We start from the raw sequence: 20,055 nt of genomic DNA on the forward strand, positions 1-20,055 counted from the left end.
ACATAAATCAACCAAGGCTATTTGGACCGGAGAAGTTCCAAGCAATTTTAAAACTACCTTATATTGGAGAAAAATCACGAGTATTTGAGAGCAAAGTAAAAGACTTAACAAAAACATCTTACAATCAAGTGCTTCCAAGAGTTATGTTTCTTTCAAAATCTTTATTAAAAGTTCAGTTGAAGGACCCGATACCTGACCAAGACAAAAGTTGTATAGTGTACAAGTTTAATTGCTCTTGCGAAAAGAGCTATATCGGTCAGACCTCTAGGCACTTAAAAACCAGGATAAAAGAACATCTACCTGCTTGTGTATTGAAATTCATTGAACAAGAACCTGAAATTAAGACAATAGCAACAAAAAACGCAGCAAAAAGATCTTCAGCTGCAGAACATCTAATAAATAATAGAGATTGTGCTAGGAAATATGACATATCCAGATTTAGAATAATCCATCATTGCAATAGTGTGTTTGATCTCGTGAAGTTGGAGGCTATCTCTATATTTTTGGAGAAACCAGAACTGTATTAACAGAAGGAATTTGATTACAAAGTGTCTTTATTTAGTTAAATTAACTATTTTTTATCCGTTAGTAGTAATTGAGTTTAATTATTTATTACTTTACACTGATTATTTATTGTGGTTATTACTTTGTTAGTTTTAACTTTTTGTGTTTTTCTTTAAAAACTTTTCATAATTTTAAATTTGTTCTACTATTAAGTTCTGACAAAAAGTAGTGTAATACGTATAAACTATCACAGAGGAAAAAAAAACTTGAGAGTGTTTTATTTATTTGTTTTGCATTAAATATGAATTAGCTAATAATGTTTCAAGTATTAAACAATATATTATACAAATAGTTTCTCTAGTTGCAACTGATTAAGGCCATAGGGGAGGGGTCCACTTTGTTTTTTACAACTTGATCTTATTTTGTAGAATTTAATCTGAGCTATCAGACACTTTTAACCGCTTAAAAAAACTCAAAGTAACTTTTGAGATATAAGCGATCAAAGAAAGGGCATTCAATAGGTTCCTTATGGAAGGCAAAAACTAAAAATGCGAAAAAAGACTATTTCACTAAAAATCTATCTCCTCCTTCATTTTTTGAGTAATCTTTCTGAAATTTTTACAGAATATGTATCATTAAACTTTAAAGAGATCTATTGTAGGAATTTTTTTAATTTTGAGTAAAAAAAAAATATTGTCAAAAAACTACCCTTTTTTTTATTTTTTTGTGGATAAAAGTTTTATTTTTCAAAATTCAAAAATTCCAACATTAGGATTCTTCAAAATATTAAAAGGAACATTTCCTGAAAATTTGAAGAAGATTGCTTGAAAAATGAAGGAGAAGATAGATTTTTAGTGAATTTTTAAATTTCCGAGAAAATTGACCCCAAAAAACCTGCGGTCCATACGTTTGCATCGGAAACTGTTTACAAAAAATAAAATATCTCAAAAGTTAAATGATATTTTTGAATTCTATAAAAACAGGCTTGTAGTTTGTATTTTAAGCTTTCATATAAAAGCCAAAGTTAATTTTTGTAAAAAAAAATGTCGGACCCCCCCTATGGCCTTAACAAGTTTCTAAAAAAAAAATAAAACAAAACCAGAGTCTCAGTTTAATAAAGGCTTGTGGTCTGATGAACCAAGTGATATGATCAAAAATTTATGCCAATTTATGTTTGCTTCATGGCACATGAAAGTCCAGGAATTTGCTCTGTTAGACTTTTGCCAACAATTTCTTAGAATCTAATGAGGCATAAATAGTTTAAAAAAATTTAGTTTTATGGATCAGGTCAGGTAACATTTTGAAAAAGTTTCCAGTATATCACCAATTTAAACTGAAACAACTAAACAATTATTTTTGTCATGTATGTGTTTCCACAGTTCAGTTTAGAGCAGTAGTTCTTGATGAGGACCTGCTGCCTTCAACCACCACAGTGAAAGTGGAAGTCCGAAATTCAGACAACTTCGTGGTAATGTTGGAAGCTGGTCAGAGTTTGAACACCGGAGTTTACAGTGGAATACTGCAAACTTCGCACACTGCTCTCCATGGAGAATGGACCATTTCTGTTCAAGATGAAGTATCAGTAAGATTTTTTTTTGTGAAAATTAAATATTTAAAACAAAAATATAACTTTGTTTTTGTTTAGTTAAGGTTCAGTTTGTTCATATGCTTTAAATAAGTTAAATTTAGAAAAGTATGCTTAAACCTTTAAATTTTTGTAGAAACTTTTACTCTTAATACATTAGGTAAACTGAGTTACTTTTATTGGTTTGACAGCCCAAACATAGGAAAAACTTGTTAAATTGTTTATTGTAAGTCAAAGTAAATTTATATGAATAAAAAAGTCTTTGATATGTAACGACTAAAAAGTTTAGTTTTTACTGTTCATCTACCTAAAAGTAGTATTTTAAGAAAAAAGCTGTGAATATACCAACAGGGTTACAAAAAAGAAGCTACATTTGAACTGCAAAATTACAATCTCCCCAAGTTCAGTGTCAACATTCAAGCACCCTCGTACTTGCACAAAGGATCCGATTACATTTTGATAAAGTTTAATGCTAGGTTAGTTCTTCAACTAATATATATTTCTCAAAGCTTTTTTTTTTAAGTTATTAGCTTACATAAAGTGTAATTAGCTTCAATTTTTTCAATAGTAAGTTTTAGCTCAATAGCAATCAAAGTAGAAAGATGTTTGATTTCAGTGTTGATTATATTTTTAATTAAATACTTTTCAAAAGTCACTTTTTTAAGAGTTAATTAAGTAAATATATTGCATTAAAAGACCATGGTGGTATAAGTCCAATTTTTTTTACAAGTTGGTATAATTTAGTAGAGTTTTTTTTTGCTGTAAGACAATTTTCACCGCTTTACATAGTTTACAGTAATATAAGTAAATAAAGGACACCGTTTAGCTAGTTTAATGGTTTTCCTAGGAACGGGTCAAACTAAAAAAGCAAGTAAATATTTTTTGACTAAAAAGTATTTTCTTGTGCAGTTTTAGTATTAATATTCTTAATTTTCAAGCTAGTCCATTTCTGATACTTTAGTCGTTTACCTATAAAAAATTTATTAATTTCGAAATGAATATTAAGTTGATCTTTCTTGAGTCACGTTATTTTTAAAGAGCTTTAAATTTGGATATAAAAATTAACTTGATAAATTTAGTTATATGAGTAAACAATTTAGTTTTATTTATATATTATTTTTATACACACATACAACTATTTAAATCTATTTGTAAAAGTTATTTTAACTATATACAACAGATATACTTATGGAAAGCCAGTAAAGGGTAAAGCAGTTTTGAAATTGCGTTTTGGTTATACATATGTTTCTTATGATAGAATGGATGGAACAGAAAGTCAATATATTAGCCAAGAATTTAATGTTAGTCTCATTGTATTTAGTTAAAGTTTTAGCTTAAGTAGTTTATTCTCAGCACTCGTTTTTAAAGGTTTTAAGATATGATATGCTTAGTGTTTAAATACAAAACAATTGAAAAACTATTCTAGATGTAAGATTTTAGAGTAAATTCATAAACAAGATCAGTTTTTTAAAACATTAGTAAACTAAGAAATGTTTTATTTTGTAAGAAACTTTTGTTTTGAATTGTTTTGTAATCAAGGAATAAAAATAATCAACTTGAACAGAATCAAATAATGAAATTGTATTGACTTTTAAACTTAAGCTCATGTACAAGTTTTCAAAAACTTTCAAAACACTCCTCAATGTTAATTTGAAAAAACTTTTACTTTTTTTTCACGCCCATCTCCCATACAGCATGTTGTTTTTCTGCAGACCTTCGCCGGCGCGCAGTCGCTCACCTTCAGAAGATCGCAGCTGGAGTCGCTGGGCTGGGAGCCCGACTCCTACTACCTGTCGCTCATCGTAGAGGTGACTGTCACCGAGAGGTTCACCGGCTTGCAGGCCACCGAAACTTCCTACGTCAGGGTTTTCCCCTCCAAAGTGAAAATGGAGCAGCTGCACGTGCCCAAGACCGCCAAGCCTGGACTGCTGTACACCGTTCATGTTTGTTTTGTTGTGCTCTTAATTTTGTATGGAATGTTTTCCGCGGTCTCTTTTTAGCAGTGATATTCAAACTTTTTTTCACAAATTACCCTTTTATGGAAGGTGATTAACAAGTTTACCTTCAAAAACTGATAATCGAGCTTCTTTTAGAAACTCAGAAATTTTCAGGCATTTGAGTTGACAAATATTGAAGTTTGTTACTATTGCCATAAATTTACCGAAATTTTACTCAAATTAAGGCTACATAAACCAAATTTAAATAGAATCCTTATTCTGTAACACTTATTTAAGTATTTATTAGGAGAACATTTATCCCATAAAATAAGGGAAATGACCCCAGGTGAAGAATCGCTGCTTTTTATTGATAGTTCAGCTAGTTTGCCGTGTACGTTGTTTTTGTGTGCGTTTATACTCTTGAAGAAAAACTCAGTCTTTTTAGTAATTTTTGATTCAAAGCAGTTTTCGGTTAAATTCACTTTGTATAAAGCAGGGTTGCCAAAAACCTACTGTCCTGAAAAAAACTAGAACTTGACAATTTTTGTTAAAAAACCTGGAAAAATCTGGAAATTGAGAAATTAAAAAAAAACCTGGAATTTTAAACAACTTTTACATGTTAAGTAAGAAAATTTTGATATAACACAAAAAATCTATAGTATAGATAAAATATTTTGTAATAATCAAAAAAATTTTTATTTAAAAACTTGTTTAAAGAAGCTGTAAGATATATTTTCAATGTTGTTATACTATTTTACACAGTTTTTTACCTTAAACTTATTTTAAACTAAAAATATACCCTAAAATGTGTAAACTTTTAAACCTAAGAAATTTTGAAAACCTGGAGAAAATTTGCAAAAAACATTAGGCAACCCTGATAAAGTCATTAGCTATACATTGCTTTCTAAGAAAAAAAGTCGATTTGAGTTCAAATTAACTGTTTTCGCAAGTAGCTTGAATATCGTATTAGCACCGTTTCGGCCATAATTTTTACAAATATTATTTTCACAGTTGAAAATGACAGAGCAGGACGGGAAATTACTCGATGAAACTGATAGAACGAGAAATCGCGTCACTCTTGAATACTATTTTGCGTTGGTTTTACATTTAATTGTTGATCTTTTTGATAGTAGTTTATTTTTTGATAAATATATGTAAAACTTGTTTTAATTTTCATGCTAGTCTTATTTTTATACCTGTATTAAGTTTAAATCTCGTTTCTTATTAAAAGACTTTCAAAACCATATTAGCAAATAAAGTTGAACAACTATAGTTTATGAATAAAAAGCAAATTAAAATTTCAAAACTGACTGATTAATTTTTTAATCTACTTTTTCGTTTAAGAAAGCATTTTCGTAATTTCAATTTATTCTAAACAATTTTTTTAAAAGCACACAGGACTTTTAACTGATAGTATCATAAAAAAGGTTTTTAAAAATCAGTAATTAAGCTAAAAATTTTCTATTAAGAAATTAACTAGGGTTTAGCAAATTGTGCACATTAAGATTATCTAACTGATGTTAAAACACAGTGAAAACCAGTATTCAAATGTGAATGATGGTGATAAGCAAATAGCAAGATATCCGGTAGATGAACAAGGAATCGTGACAATTGAGTTGCCGCTTCAAAGAGAAGATGAAAATCTAAAATGGGCTATTTTCAGGGTGAGGTCCATTTAAAAAGAATTGTTTTTAGCTGGAGGACTAGTTTGTTTTACTGGTTTTAAACTACTAGTCGAATTTTTAACTACATTGTTTTTTTACAAAGTTTAGTAAAATGATGATGATTATTTTGAACATGAAGTTCAGTAAGCTGTCTTAAATTTTTGTGCCGTGAAAATTAAAAATTTTCAAAAAATATCGGATGGTATATTTCATATGTGTTTTTATATTGGTAGATACATAAAAAGAATATTTTTTAAACTTCAATGTTGTTTTAAGTTCATCTAAAATGGGCTATTTTCAGGGTGAGGTCCATTTAAAAAGAATTGTTTTTAGCTGGAGGACTAGTTTGTTTTACTGGTTTTAAACTACTAGTCGAATTTTTAACTACATTGTTTTTTTACAAAGTTTAGTAAAATGATGATGATTATTTTGAACATGAAGTTCAGTAAGCTGTCTTAAATTTTTGTGCCGTGAAAATTAAAAATTTTCAAAAAATATCGGATGGTATATTTCATATGTGTTTTTATATTGGTAGATACATAAAAAGAATATTTTTTAAACTTCAATGTTGTTTTAAGTTCATCTAAAATGGGCTATTTTCAGGGTGAGGTCCATTTAAAAAGAATTGTTTTTAGCTGGAGGACTTGTTTGTTTTACTGGTTTTAAACTACTAGTCGAATTTTTAACTACATTGTTTTTTTACAAAGTTTAGTAAAATGATGATGATTATTTTGAACATGAAGTTCAGTAAGCTGTCTTAAATTTTTGTGCCGTGAAAATTAAAAATTTTCAAAAAATATCGGATGGTATATTTCATATGTGTTTTTATATTGGTAGATACATAAAAAGAATATTTTTTAAACTTCAATGTTGTTTTAAGTTCAAAAATAGCTTAAAAATTCTAATGTTAAGCAATTAATTTCGACTGAAAATTTCTGTTGACTTTAGCTCTACAGCACATACATTAAATTAAAAATGACATAAAAATTAACTTTTTCATTAGCCCATTCATACCAATTTAAATTTTCTACGGTTATTTTGACCTGTGATCAACACTCGAAGTTACGCGACAAGCAACTATATCCACTGCTATTGCTTGTAACACACCTAACATTTTGCTTTTTGGCAGAACTCTTTTAACCAATTGGAACAAAGCTTAATAAAAATCCATTTAAAATATTTTTTCTAGCCGTAAATGAGTAGCTCATTCGCATATTATGCCTTTTGAATACTTTTGATAACGGGTTGTTTTTGTTGAATTTCTAACTAAATTTATGAAATCTCTGCAGATGTTTGTTTTAATTGAACTGCTAAACGGGGGATTATAGCAAATTATATTAATTTTATTCATAGTAAATTGTGAAATTTATCTCAGGCGTACAGCGCGGACGTGTCGGGGGCCGGGGAGCAGAACTGGGCGTCAGAGTTTCTGGAATCCCCATCGGGCAGCTACGTGCAGCTGACCGGGCCGAAAGATCAGACCGTTTCACCGGGCAACCTGTACAGCTTTCAAATCGCATTCACCAAGCCGCTGCCTTATTTCGACTGGATTGTACGTTTTGTTGCTTAAATTGTTACTTTTTGTTTAAGATAATAGACAACTTTGTAAGTACAAAAACCCTTGTTTAAATTGCTCTCAAAGTGTTTTTACTGAAATAAAAAAAAAAGTTATTAGAAAATAGTTTTACTCTGATTACGTTTTTTTTTAATAAACTAAAATGTAGCAATATATAAAAGTGCAAAATTTCAATACATGTTTGCTCATAGTGAAAAAATCAAGTACACAAAGAATTAAAAAAAAAACGGCTCGTTTTAAGACCACTTAACTCGGGTTATTTTTATCTATCTGCCAAAAACCTGTTGAAATATTTTTATTTTTATGAGCAAATTTATCTAATGCATACCCTCGAGCTGTTGTTTCAGCTTTCACAGTCTAAGCTTTTTTTTTTCCGTCAACAAAACTACCACACCGCGAAATCATCTTGTGTTAACGATTTTTGTTGCAGCTTTTTAACAACCGCGTCACACGTTGTTTATAACAAAAAATAAAGCGCCCAAAACACTTGGTCCTAGTGTCTGGTACACGAACGAAACCTTCCGGTTGTCGATTTGTAAAGCTTTATACTTCCCGCATACAGACCATGTCGCGAGGAAGAGTCATTGAAACGCATCGATTAAACATCGGTGATTTTAAAACCTCGAAGGAAGGCAACGTGACCACGGCGACCATCAACTTCGAGGTGTTCAACTCTTACGTTCCGATGGTGACCATAGTTGTGTCGTATGTCAGTGATGACGGGGAAGTTGTTGCCGACTCCAAGAGTTTAAACGTTGAATTTGTCCTAAAAAATGAGGTTTAATGTTTATAGTTTTCTTGTTTGAAAGTTTAGTTTAGTTGAAGTTTGACCACAACGTAAATGCTTTGAGAATAATGAAAGTGATATTTGCTTTTAGCTGTGCCTACAATTTAGAGTTTAAAACAAGAATTTTTTAAAACATTTCTTTCAATTCCAGTTATGTCATATTTGTTGTTACATTTAAATATTGTTGTGCTGCTACATTTTCAAGTTTGCACATAAGGAGTGTTTTTTTTTACACAAGTCTTTGCCAAGTAGAGTTTAAAAAAATTATTAAACGCTCACATTGCTGTTTCAACAAGCTTCTTGAAGGAAGCTTTCAAACATAAAAGTCACAAATTATTAAAACAGATTTCAGTTGAAGTGTCGCAGCCCGATGAGGAACGCAGTGGGGAAATTATATTTACGAAAAGCAACGGTTTGAACACTTTGGTAGCGTGCAACGGAGTCGATCAGAGGGCCCTTCTGTTGCGGGAGAACGACAACGAAATTACCGTTGATGCGGTAAATTAACAGCTGTTTTATTATTTTTTTATTAAAACTTTTTTTTTGTACTGAACGTGATTAGGCGCGCCCCTTTTCGAGTCCACTTGTTTTGTTCTTCCCACTTTTTATTTAAAACTTAAGAAGGCTCCCAGCTCAAATTCGGACGACTTACTGTTGTTAAACTTTAAATAGCTAAGTTATAAAAGTGGTTGTTGTGCCAACCGGGGCGTCGCGTGGGGTGGATCATTTGAGCAGATACATAACCTAAAAAAATATATGTATTACTATATCATGTCAATGTTATTATTAACAAAAAAAATTCTACAAAAGAGTCGTTGTGACTGTGGTACTTTAATCTTAATAAAATTTGAACAGTTTTTCAAATATTTGTAATCTTTTCTGCACCCCCGCTAAACACCACGCTACTGACTGCCAACTAGCGGTTATAAACTTACAGATAGTGGAAGACCTGCAGTCCTACTCTCCCACCCAACCCGAGGACGGGCTGCAAGGTTTCTGGCGGTGGTTTTTCGTCGGGGACACCACAGTGGTGTCCGAGCTGTTCGATCAGGCCGGGTTAATAGTGCTCACCGACGCCAATTACCCCAGAAGACCGGACGATTTTCGTTAGTTTTGAATTTTGCATGCTTTTGATTTGTACTTGTAACTGTTTGTTAAGTTGAGCTTTTGTATTTGGTGACCTTTGCCTTCTGCCTCCGATGCAACTTTTGTGCGAAACTCAGTTGCAAAATATAAGCGAGTGTATTGGCAAAGTTTGAATAATACAGTGAGTTTTAAAGTCACTAAACATTTATTACGTGTTAAGCTGTCGAATACGGTGACGATTTCGTAATGATTCTGGCCGAAGCGTCAACAGATGAGAAAGCGGTGACGGAGTTCACGGGAAGCGTCCGGAACGTCCATCTAGACGTGTGGATCCACTTCCAAGCCAACCTCGGGTAAATTTCACACACGGGCATACCAAGTCGTTCCTCTGTTTGAATGATTTGGTTTTTGTGTTCTTTTTGGGACATGTTATCCTTTATTAACTTGAAGCGATCTTATTAAAATGTAATTTTTTTACCTGAAATAAAACAGACAAAAAAAGAATAATATTCAACAAAGCTCGACTTTTTATGCCTGAATTTTATTTCGTTTTCATTGTTTTATTTAAATGCAACAAGTTTATTTTGAATTCTTTTAATAAAAAAGTATTAAAATCTTATGGTCTAATGCAATAAGATTTCAAAAGTAAACTAAAAAACAACTTAATCTATATATATGCTGTACTTTGTGTTGAAGTCCGACCGAACGCCATTCATTACTTCAGATAGCTTTTTTTAACAAAAAAAATGTTTCTCTGGGGCTGCCGGATACCAATATGTTTGTTTGCTAACAGAACTATTTATTTTTCACGAGCCAAAAAGTTGCATCTTCAGGCAGAACGCAACCAAAAACGTTCTGTTGAGAACTGATGTTTTTTATAAAAGCTGTAGAATTTTCAAAAAAAACTCTGCAAATGGACGCCTTTTTTTTCTTGAAACATTAAACGCTAATTATGACGTCATAACAAAATTCAACACTTTGCAGCAATGCTTAGAGGTCAGCCCCTTCCTGCAGCTGATGACGGAGGAATAACCGAAACGGAAGTTCGTAAAAATTTTCCCGAAGTTTGGCTTTGGTTGGACTTAAACGCAGGGTACGCAAAACATTTTCTCAAATAGTTTTCAACTGTTTTTTTTTCAACTTTGATGCTTACGTGCTTGTCAAAGTTTAATTACTAAAAGTTCTGAAGCAGTTTTTAGTTACTCGTTTTTTTTGATTGAAATAAAGCTTGCTATAAGTTTAATGTATTAGGTTCCAGTTTTTGAAAAAAAATTGAAAACTTAAATATCTTTAAAATAAAGTTTCTAAGTATAATGAAGTTTTGAAATAAACAGAAACATTTAAGTTAAAAAACGAGTGACCTAATTTGATCAAAACAAATAATTTTTATTTTAAATGATTCTTCTACCGATAGGTTTGTTCTTTAGTTCCATAAAGACCTAAATAGTTTTTTTTATGTTAACCCACGGCGGGTAACTTCTTTTGTCCGTTGGTAATATGTGCAAAAATTTTTTTGCGAGATTATTAAACAAAAACTTATTGTTGGCTGTGTATAATTGTACTTAAAACGATGCTTTTCAACCACTAACTTTAAACAAAGTAGTCATAAAATTTGCATCAAAGTCAGTTAATTTTTTACAGGTTTTTTTAACTAAAAAATCAGTCTTAGGCCGGATAAGTTTAGCTAGTTGGTAGGTTGCCCACCCTTGATGTAGACTAATTACTTTAGTATTTCTCAAAAACCAAACAAGATAACGGTAAGCATGCAAACCAACAGAAAAAGCGACACGTACACGTTCAACTACAAAAACGCGCCCGCGTCTGTCACAACTTACAACATCAACTGTTTCGCCTTGGACACTGTCAATGGGCTCGGAATTGCTGATGAGACCAGGGTTCGTTTTGATTTTTTTTTTTGCGGGAAGATTGTTGTTAAATAGTGATAAGTTTTTTTATATTAAAGTTTTTTTTCAAAAAAAAATGTTACATTAAAAATCACTTCATTTGTTTTGGTATAAAAATAACTTGGGTATAATATATATATATATATATATTGCTTGATTTAAAGTCTAGTGTTAAACAAAGAAGTAAATTACATGTTTTGTTGCTATGAATTTTGGATCAGCATTATTGTTTTTTAATGTATTGGTATAAGTTTAAGGTAATGTAGTAAAGTAGTTGAAATAAATGTATTAATCTTTTAATTATTTTATAATTTGTAATACAGACACGACGTATTTTTTTTTAAACAAGCATATTAGTAATACATTTAAATAGTAGTATTTAATAAAAGTCATTAAAATACTTAACTAATTAATTATTTTCAGATCACATTGTTCAGAGATTTTTTTGTAACGCTGAATCTTCCATTAAACGTGAAAAGAAATGAAGTTATAATTGTTCAAGCTATCGTGTTCAACTACCTGTCTTCAAATCAATTTGTAATTATGCACTTATAAGCAGCTAAGTTTATTTATCCATCTTATTTAATTTTTTTTGCTTGTCAAATGTTCATTTCATGCTCTTTTAACTATACCAATGTTTATTGAGTATGTCAAAAGTACTTGTCACTTACAAAAATTTTTTATTGACCGAATTACTTTGAGTTCTGTTCGCTGTGAGATCTGTGGTTTTCACTTTTTCATTTTACAACCCTCACTTCAGATTTTATGAGTTTTTAGCAGTGTTGCCAAAAAAAAACTTAAACAAAAACGTTAAATTTCAAGCAAAAATGCAGCAGCGCGTTTCAAAAAGTCTTCGCTGAAAGGTAATTTCCCCTCGCAGGTGAGAGTGACGCTGGCGGAGTCGGAGGACTACGAGGTGGTGGAAGAGGTTGAGGGGGAGGGAAGCAGCAACATCAGGGAGGTGAACGTGAAAAGCCAGGAGTCGCAGGCGGCCTCCATACCCGTCAGGCTGCTCAGACACGGCGATATTGATATCGAGGTTGTGGCTGAAGGAACTTCGAAGGCGGACGCCGTCAGAAACACTCTCGTCGTGAAGGTTAGGGCTTTCGCGCTTTTAGAAATACTGTTTCAGCTAGTGTTCTACCGGATCTAATTATCCGGGTTCATAATTGGCCAGATATTGACTTATTAGATCCGGATCCGGCCGGATATCATTTTGAAAAAAAAAAAGATCCGGATCCGGTAGATCACTAGTTTCAACCTTGAAATTTTGTAGTAAATTAAAGCTTGCTTTTGTAAAGAACGGTTTGAATCCAATGAGCCATCAAGCTTTGTATTTTTTTAATCAAAATTAGTTTCCTGCAATTTTAAGATACTTTTTGTTATCATACTAAAAAATTGTTACAATATTAAGTATGTATTTTCAGCCGGGAGGTATCAGAGTGTGCAATACGGAATCAGTTATTTTAGACGCTGAAGATGTATCAAATCACACTTTTCAGGTTGAATTTCCCGAAACAGGGTTTGTTCCTGAATCGAAATCGCTCCAGTTATTGATCTATGGTGAGATTTTTAATATTATTTTATTTAAATTTTTTCAATGTGTATTTAATATTTATATATTAAGATAACTTGAAAAACAAATTGTTTTAAAAAATACACCTTTAGCTATTTTAAGTTAAAAGCACTTTATATTTTAATTCTAACTGTAACTTTATTTTAAATGTTTTCTACTAAAACACTTTACATTCTGAGACCTTGGCATATAAAGCTTTCTAATTTTGATCTTTTTATTTTTGTCACCGAATATGGTTGTAACGTCAGCAATGAAAGCTTGCATATATTGAGGTTGAGTTTTCATACTATTTAAGTTAAGTTTCAGTGTTTGCAACAAAGTGATAACAAAAATAAAACTTAAACTTCCGTTTTGACACAACGAGACACGCCAATCTCTCCTTTAGAATTAAGCTGTTGTCCCTAGACAACACAAAGTTCACACATTGCACGTAACACCATTATAAACACATTATTATAAAACAAATTAATTTCACTGTCTTTTGTATTATGAAAAAACCACGTTTTTTTTTTCATAGGTACTTCCGTTTAATTTACAACAAATTTTTAGGTGAAAACGTCATATTCAAATAGAAAGAATTGAGTTGTTTTAATAAAACTTGCTCTTTAAAAAATTTATTAATTTACTGTCTGAAGAAATAGCTCACGTTTTTCTTGGACACTTACAAAAAACGGTATAACCATTTTAAACATTATTAAACAATCACAAATACGTAACACCATTATAAAAATTATTAAACAATCAAAAATACCTAACATTGTTATGACGTCACAACAGGCGACATACTGGCGAGCACGCTGGACAACCTGGGCAACCTGATCAGGGAGCCGCGGGGGTGCGGGGAGCAGAACATGATAAACTTCGCTCCGGACGTCTTCGTGGCCTTGTACCTCCAGCACACCGATCAGCTGGACGGCGAGACTTCCGCCAAGGTGTACCAGCACATCGTCACCGGATTCCAGAACCAGCTCAAGTTTGTTGTTGTGTTTATGAGGTTATGTGTTCGAAGCACAGTGTGGTTTTTCAAGTTTCGTGTAGACTATTTTTGAAAACATATTTTGTTTTAGCAAAAACTTTATATAACGTAAAAAGTTAGCAGAAAGTATTTTTACTTCTGGCCCGATTAACCTAGGCTCTGTCTAGTTTATCACATTATAAATAATTTTGATCTTCCTAGTTACTAACAGTTTTGTGATCTTGCTAATAAATTTTCGCTGTATCGCTTGCTCATTACGACTAGTATCATTTACATTATTAAGTCATCCGCTCAAATGTTTTATGCCGTCATATTGCAGTTACAAACGAGACGACGGTTCTTACAGCGCGTTCGGGTCACGTGACGAGTCAGGCTCGCTATGGTTGACCGCGTTCGTGGCCAAATGCTTCGTTTACACGTCGCAGGTCAGGAGCGAGCTGGTGCTGCAGCTGAAAGGTCACGTGACGGACGCGTTCCGCTTCGTTGCGGCCAATCAAAACGAAGATGGCAGTTTCAATGACCCCGGCAGAGTCATTCACAAATCCATGCAGGTTGTTAGCTTCGTTTATTGGTTCGGTTTTAAACCGATTTAAATTCTTAAAATGCAACTATAAAAGTATTTTCTATGTTACAACTTTGTTTTGAAGTATATTCTGTGATATTCTTTTTTAGATTTTACTTTGTTTATGTATTATAAGTTTAAGCTATTTCAAATTTTCTTATCATAGCATTATACTGTAGAAATTTGTTAATGAACATTATCTTTGATTTTTAAGTATTTTCTTAAAACAACTTTGCTTAGATTTAACTCTGTAACTTTTTTTAAATGCTGTAGTGTTAGTTAGTTGCCAATGAATAGATAAGTAAAACCCCAAAATACAGTAAGCAATTTTAAACAGGGCGGAGTCAATAGCAAATTAACATTGACAGCTTATGTATTAATATCGATGACTGAAAATGAGTTTGATCGCAACATAGATGTTAGTTCATTGAGTTTTGTTAAATATGTTTACTTTTGCATTTATTTATAGTGAAAAAGAGTGTGCGTATTTAAGTAAGCTTGAGCGTTAAAGATTAGTTGTGAGTAGTCATAAAATTTGAGTTTTCTGTTCAAAAATGTGACAGTTTCTAAATTATAGTCCGCATTGTGCAAAGTTATTTTATCACTTTTATTGTAGAAACAACTAGTTTAATTTTTAGTTAAAATATTAATACAGGACACAGTTATAGAAAAAGCCAGGAGTTATGTGGAATCCAATTTAGACAGTATTAGTACAGACATATATGTATTACCATTAGTTACTTATGCGTTACATACTAGTAACAGTGATATGAAAGACCAAGCGTTTGATTTGATGAAAGATTTTAAAATTGATGGTTAATAAAATGTTGTATTGAAAAATAATTAACGCTTTAAGTAGTTTTAATTCCTATGCTAAATTTTATTAAAAATACAATAGTCACTTTTTGTTGGTCAAATTCGGTTTAAAATATTTTTTAAATTGTAAAAAAGCTGGTTTTATACTATTTAGGTAAAAATAAAGTATGTAATAAAATAACAGATTGGATAAAAATACTTCTAAAAAGAAATAACGGGTGTTTTTTAAAATATTTCTGTAGTTTTTTTTCAGATAGTAGTTTTTAACTTTAAGTGTACATATTCTATAATAAGAACACTTGTTCTTCTATATATGCAGTACAATTTAGCATTAACTGTTTATACAGTTATTTAAAACAGTAATAAAACTAAAAAACTTAACTTCAATTTTAGCGTCCTTTTTATAATTCAAGATTACATAAGTTCTAAAATGTATGAATTAAGAGCTTAAATATTAAAATATTTTCTATTTAACGATTGTCACTTTAGCTGACACTGTTACTCCTAAAAGGATCTTCAGAGCTTTCTAAATAATAATAAAATAACACGAAGCACACAAATATATATAATAAAGTCAAGTAATGAGAAAGTAAAACTGTTTGTGTGCTTCCTGTTATTATATTTTTGCTTAGAAAGCTCTGAAGATCCTTTTAGCAGAAACAGTGTCAGCTAAAGTGACAATCGTTGAATAGAAAGTATTTTATTAATTTAAGATTATAGAAACAAGTTCTTGAAGCTGTTTTTAAGCAATAGATAAGTAAAAAAAATCAATATACACCAAGATATAAAACTTTGGTGTTTTTATTTTCTTTTTAGTTTTATTTTTTTCAATAGATTCACTAGCATGTACTGGATTTTAATAATAACGATTTTAGGTTTGTTACCATCAGCATTTGTTACGGAGTCGATTTCTTACAGGCTGCTAACACACGTGTTTAGAAATTATTTGTCAGGGGCTTTCCCTGTTTTGAGAACATTGGCAGGGATGAGAAACAGCATTGGTGGCTACTACAGCACCCAAGTTCGAAATATTTTGTTTGTTGAAATATATGCAGGTTTTTTAGCTCTTAAAATAACTACGCCTTGAAAAGTTTCAAATCTTGATGTTTAGTAAACCTGACCTGTGATGTAATTTTTGTAAAACTATATTTTAGCAACTTTAATTTTACTCAATTTAAAATCCAAGAGATGAGATGGCTTGCATTTTATTGCGATCAGAAATTACTCATTTGTTTTTGTCTAGCTATTGTTTATGTTCGGTTTAAACTGAATACTTTTCAAAGGGATCATTAAAAACCAGGGTTTCCCGAACTCATTTTCATAATCGCACACTTGATAGACATTTAAAACTAATTGCCCCCTATTAGATAATGACCGTTTACTTATTGATTCCTTTTTTTTCGCCCATTTCCAGTTATTGCCTCCTGATAGCAGAAATCTTCCCCAAATAGACGGTCGTTGTTGCCCACTTTGGGATACCCTGGATTGTAGATGTCAATTCTTTTTTTTTTGTTTTCTGTTTATGGTTTTTACTTTAAAATGCTTAAGAATAAAAATAACAGTTTTATAAAGCAAAAATAAAAAATATATAACATGTTTTCATCTTAGCTTATAATTATTTATCATGTTAGTTTTAAATTTTACTTTAAAAGTTTATATATCACAACAACTGTTGTAATGAACTATTTTAATGGAAAACGAACTGTCAAAAGTTAATTAAGTCGAACTAACACGGTACTTGTGTCCCAAACTTTTTGTAAAATTTTTGCATATAGAGATTTTTATATTATGTTACTTACCAAATGATAAATTAAAAAAAAAGTTATACAAACCGTACTATAAAACGTTTTTTTTTAGAGAGCGTTTAGTTTAAGCTTTTTATAACATGGAGATACCTAAGAAAATTATACTAAATTTCCACGTTTTTTTTGTTTATTAACACTTTATACTAAATCATCATTTTGACTTTATAATAACAACAACTAGCAAACATTTTTTTAATCAAATAGTTTATGACTTCTAGCTTTTATCTTAAAAAATTATTATTTATGTACCAACACAAAACTAGGATACAGTTGTGGCAATACAGGCCATGTCAGCGGTTGCCGAACTAGTTTACGAAAGTGAAAAGGACTTGGACGTTTTTGCTGCACTAGATGGAACAGATGAACAAACAGCAAAAATTGACAACACAAATTCAGTTGTTATTCGTCATCTTAAAGTTTGTCGACAATAAACGTTTTTTATGTAAACTAAATAAATTGTTGTTTTTTAGTTGTTTTTATGGTATTGTACAGTTAAATTGGATTGCTTTTTAAAAAATGTACTTTGACTTATATTCTAATATAATCAAACAACTCAAAGTTATTTTATTTTAAATAAAAAATCATCACAAAAGTATGAAATAAAATTTATTATGAGGAGGTTGTTAAAAATTGCAAAAACAAGTTTTTAGCTTTTGTTTAGATCAACAATAAATTAAACATATAATCATAGAGTATTTTTAAAACATTTTTTTAACTTTACAGAAATTTTTAAATATTATTAATACGATCTTCATCTTTTTTTTGATAGTCTAAGATACAACAAATCTTTTTATTGGAAACGTTATTTCACGTGGGACACTTGTTGTTATTATCTCTATCAAAATCCATATAAAACCAATAGACCTTTAAAAATAAATTTATTATGCAAAACTAATAAAACTATATTATTTTTTCTTAATTTATAATTACTCATCACGTAGTTTTTTAATTGCGCAACAAAGTACACTTTAATATTTTCAAAGTTTCCCGCGCAAAACGGCGAGCTGGCAGTGAGAGTGGAAGGGACCGGCCTGATGGTGGCGCAAGTGATCCAGTGTCACCACGCCGAAGACGTCGCCGCTGAGAGGCGCAAGAGATCGGTTGGAGGGGATTCCCCGTTTGCGTGCACGAACGTCGTCAAGTCGGAGCAGCGAGGCAACAGTCTCATGACGTTTTGCTGCAAGTTGGTTCTTTTTATTTTCAGGGGTTTCACAATTGAGTTTCTTGTGGTTTGCATGGGTAAAGTATTAGATTCAGCAAAATTGAGAAAACTTTTTCGAAAAACGTACATAAGACTTGTGTAATGAATGTCATTATTTTTGTTTTTGTTTGTTTTTAAACTTTATCATTTAAAAGCACAGTTTGTATGAAGCATTAATATAGTAGTTTTTACACAAAATCGTTTTAAAGCTTTAACTTTTTTTAAACCACACTGTTAAGTAACTTTATAAGGAAATAGCATTTTAGATCAAAATTGTCTACTTTTGTTCACACATGCTACTTGAACAACACTGTTCCTGGAAAATAAATAAAACTGAGCAAATTTAACGTTAAAGGTTGAAATCCGGCGAGGAAGCAACTGGAATGTTCATCTACGAAGTTGAACTTCCCAACGGATTCACCGTGCAAATTGATAATGAAATTGAAAATAACAAGGTGGCTAAAAAAGTCGAGCTTCACGAAAACTCCATTGTGTTTTACTACGACGAAGTAAGAATTTGTGCATGTATGTATTAGTACACAGACATGTGTGTTACACATTTTTAGTACTTGTTATTTTCAACAGTAGTTTATACAGTGTGTACTTGTCACGTCAGTATGAACTAAAATTTTCCATTATACATAGAAATTAAATTGAATAATAGTTTGTTTAAGTATCTTTGTTTCCTAATTTGAATTCGTTTGATATTCTTCATTAAATTTTAGCGCAGTTTCTACTACATATGATAAATAAACAATCTATATTTAAATGTGTGTACAGGTGTTTTTATGGTGTTCACACATTTCAAAGTAGAACAATACTCTTTTAAGTATAAATCAAATTGTTAAAACTTTTAGACCAAGCTGTTAAAAATGTATACGAAAAAGCTGCGCTAAAATTTAATAAAATTTCATAAAAACTTATTGACTTCCAAGCTTATAGTAAGTGATTATCATATTATTTCACAGTTAACAAAAAAGGAGTTATGCTCTAATATGGAATTAATAAGAGATGAAAAAGTTACTGACATTCAACCATCAGTGATAAGGGCTTATGAATATTACAGACCTGGTTAGAAAATTTAACTATACATAATTTACTGCAAGTACAAGTAACATGTTTTGAATCTAAGATTTTTTCCTTTCTGTTTTTCTTAGGTTATTTTATATACTTTTTAGAAAGTATACGAGGTAATAAAAAAATTACAGTCAATCTTAGTTTTGTTTAACTCTACTTTTTAATTTTTAACAGATTTGGTTCAATTTATTTAAAATTTATACACATTTAAGTTATTTTAAAAGTAGTTAATACGTATAAGGACATTGTAAGTAATCAAAATAGTATAGAAAATAAACACAACTTTTGTAATTATTTACTTCCCCAATTCAACCAGAAAGAATACATTTGAGCAATTACGAGTTGTCAGAGGAAGTTTCGAAAATGTCGGTTTGCCAGATATGCGGTCAGGACTGTGAGAAATGCGCCAAATTGGTCGATACCGAGGAAGACAAGGGCCCGGTTGTCATTGACAACGAGATAAAAGACGAAAAGAGTTCCGCCAGTGGCGTCACAATGCAGAGACTCGTCGTCATAATCATCATAATACTGATTGTTTTGATGATGTTGATTGCACATTGAAAATTTATTATTAACTTTCTTAAGATTTCTTAAGTTTGTTTTTTACTTTTTTTATTGCTTTTATTTAATTTACTGTGTTTCTTTAGTTTTAGTTCACTGTGCATCATATTAGTTGTTCTTTTTATACTAATAGATTTCTATTTCAATGCATATATTTGTTATAAACGAAATCAAATTAAATACCTTTAACCATCGGTTTATTTTATTTAGATTATTGTTGTTCTCTTCTTGATAAACTATTATCTAAAAATTAAATTGTTTATTTTGAAACCTTGAATATTTGATTTCATTCATTAACTTGAAATTATTATTAAATAACGACAAAATTTATTTGCAACTTAAAAATATAAATTTTAACATATATTTTCTTATCTAAATAAAAAAAGTTAAATTTATTAGTTACTACTTTGCTTACTAGTGTAGTAGCAATAGATATAA

General features: G+C 30.8%; 1 protein-coding gene across 1 annotated transcript; it reads left to right on the forward strand.

Annotated features, from left to right (window-relative positions):
- The first annotated feature begins 1,461 nt into the window (after positions 1 to 1,461).
- Positions 1,462 to 19,713, forward strand: LOC145833557 (CD109 antigen-like). Its single transcript, XM_082940726.1, has 25 exons — positions 1,462 to 2,086; positions 2,441 to 2,565; positions 3,270 to 3,390; positions 3,802 to 4,032; positions 5,038 to 5,120; positions 5,558 to 5,690; positions 7,066 to 7,242; positions 7,829 to 8,044; positions 8,399 to 8,551; positions 8,991 to 9,159; positions 9,360 to 9,492; positions 10,917 to 11,034; positions 11,467 to 11,580; positions 11,924 to 12,139; positions 12,471 to 12,606; positions 13,397 to 13,592; positions 13,915 to 14,146; positions 14,495 to 14,575; positions 14,813 to 14,972; positions 15,849 to 15,994; positions 17,042 to 17,194; positions 17,762 to 17,961; positions 18,335 to 18,488; positions 18,948 to 19,050; positions 19,373 to 19,713. The coding sequence occupies exons 1-25, from the start codon at positions 1,976 to 1,978 to the stop codon at positions 19,615 to 19,617; spliced, it is 3,906 nt and encodes a 1,301-aa protein (XP_082796852.1). The 5' UTR covers positions 1,462 to 1,975; the 3' UTR covers positions 19,618 to 19,713.
- Positions 19,714 to 20,055: the final 342 nt, after the last annotated feature.

The sequence above is a fragment of the Thalia democratica genome, chromosome 4, assembly GCF_965202585.1.
Source record: "Thalia democratica chromosome 4, ktThaDemo2.hap1.1, whole genome shotgun sequence".
Lineage (NCBI taxonomy): Eukaryota > Metazoa > Chordata > Thaliacea > Salpida > Salpidae > Thalia > Thalia democratica.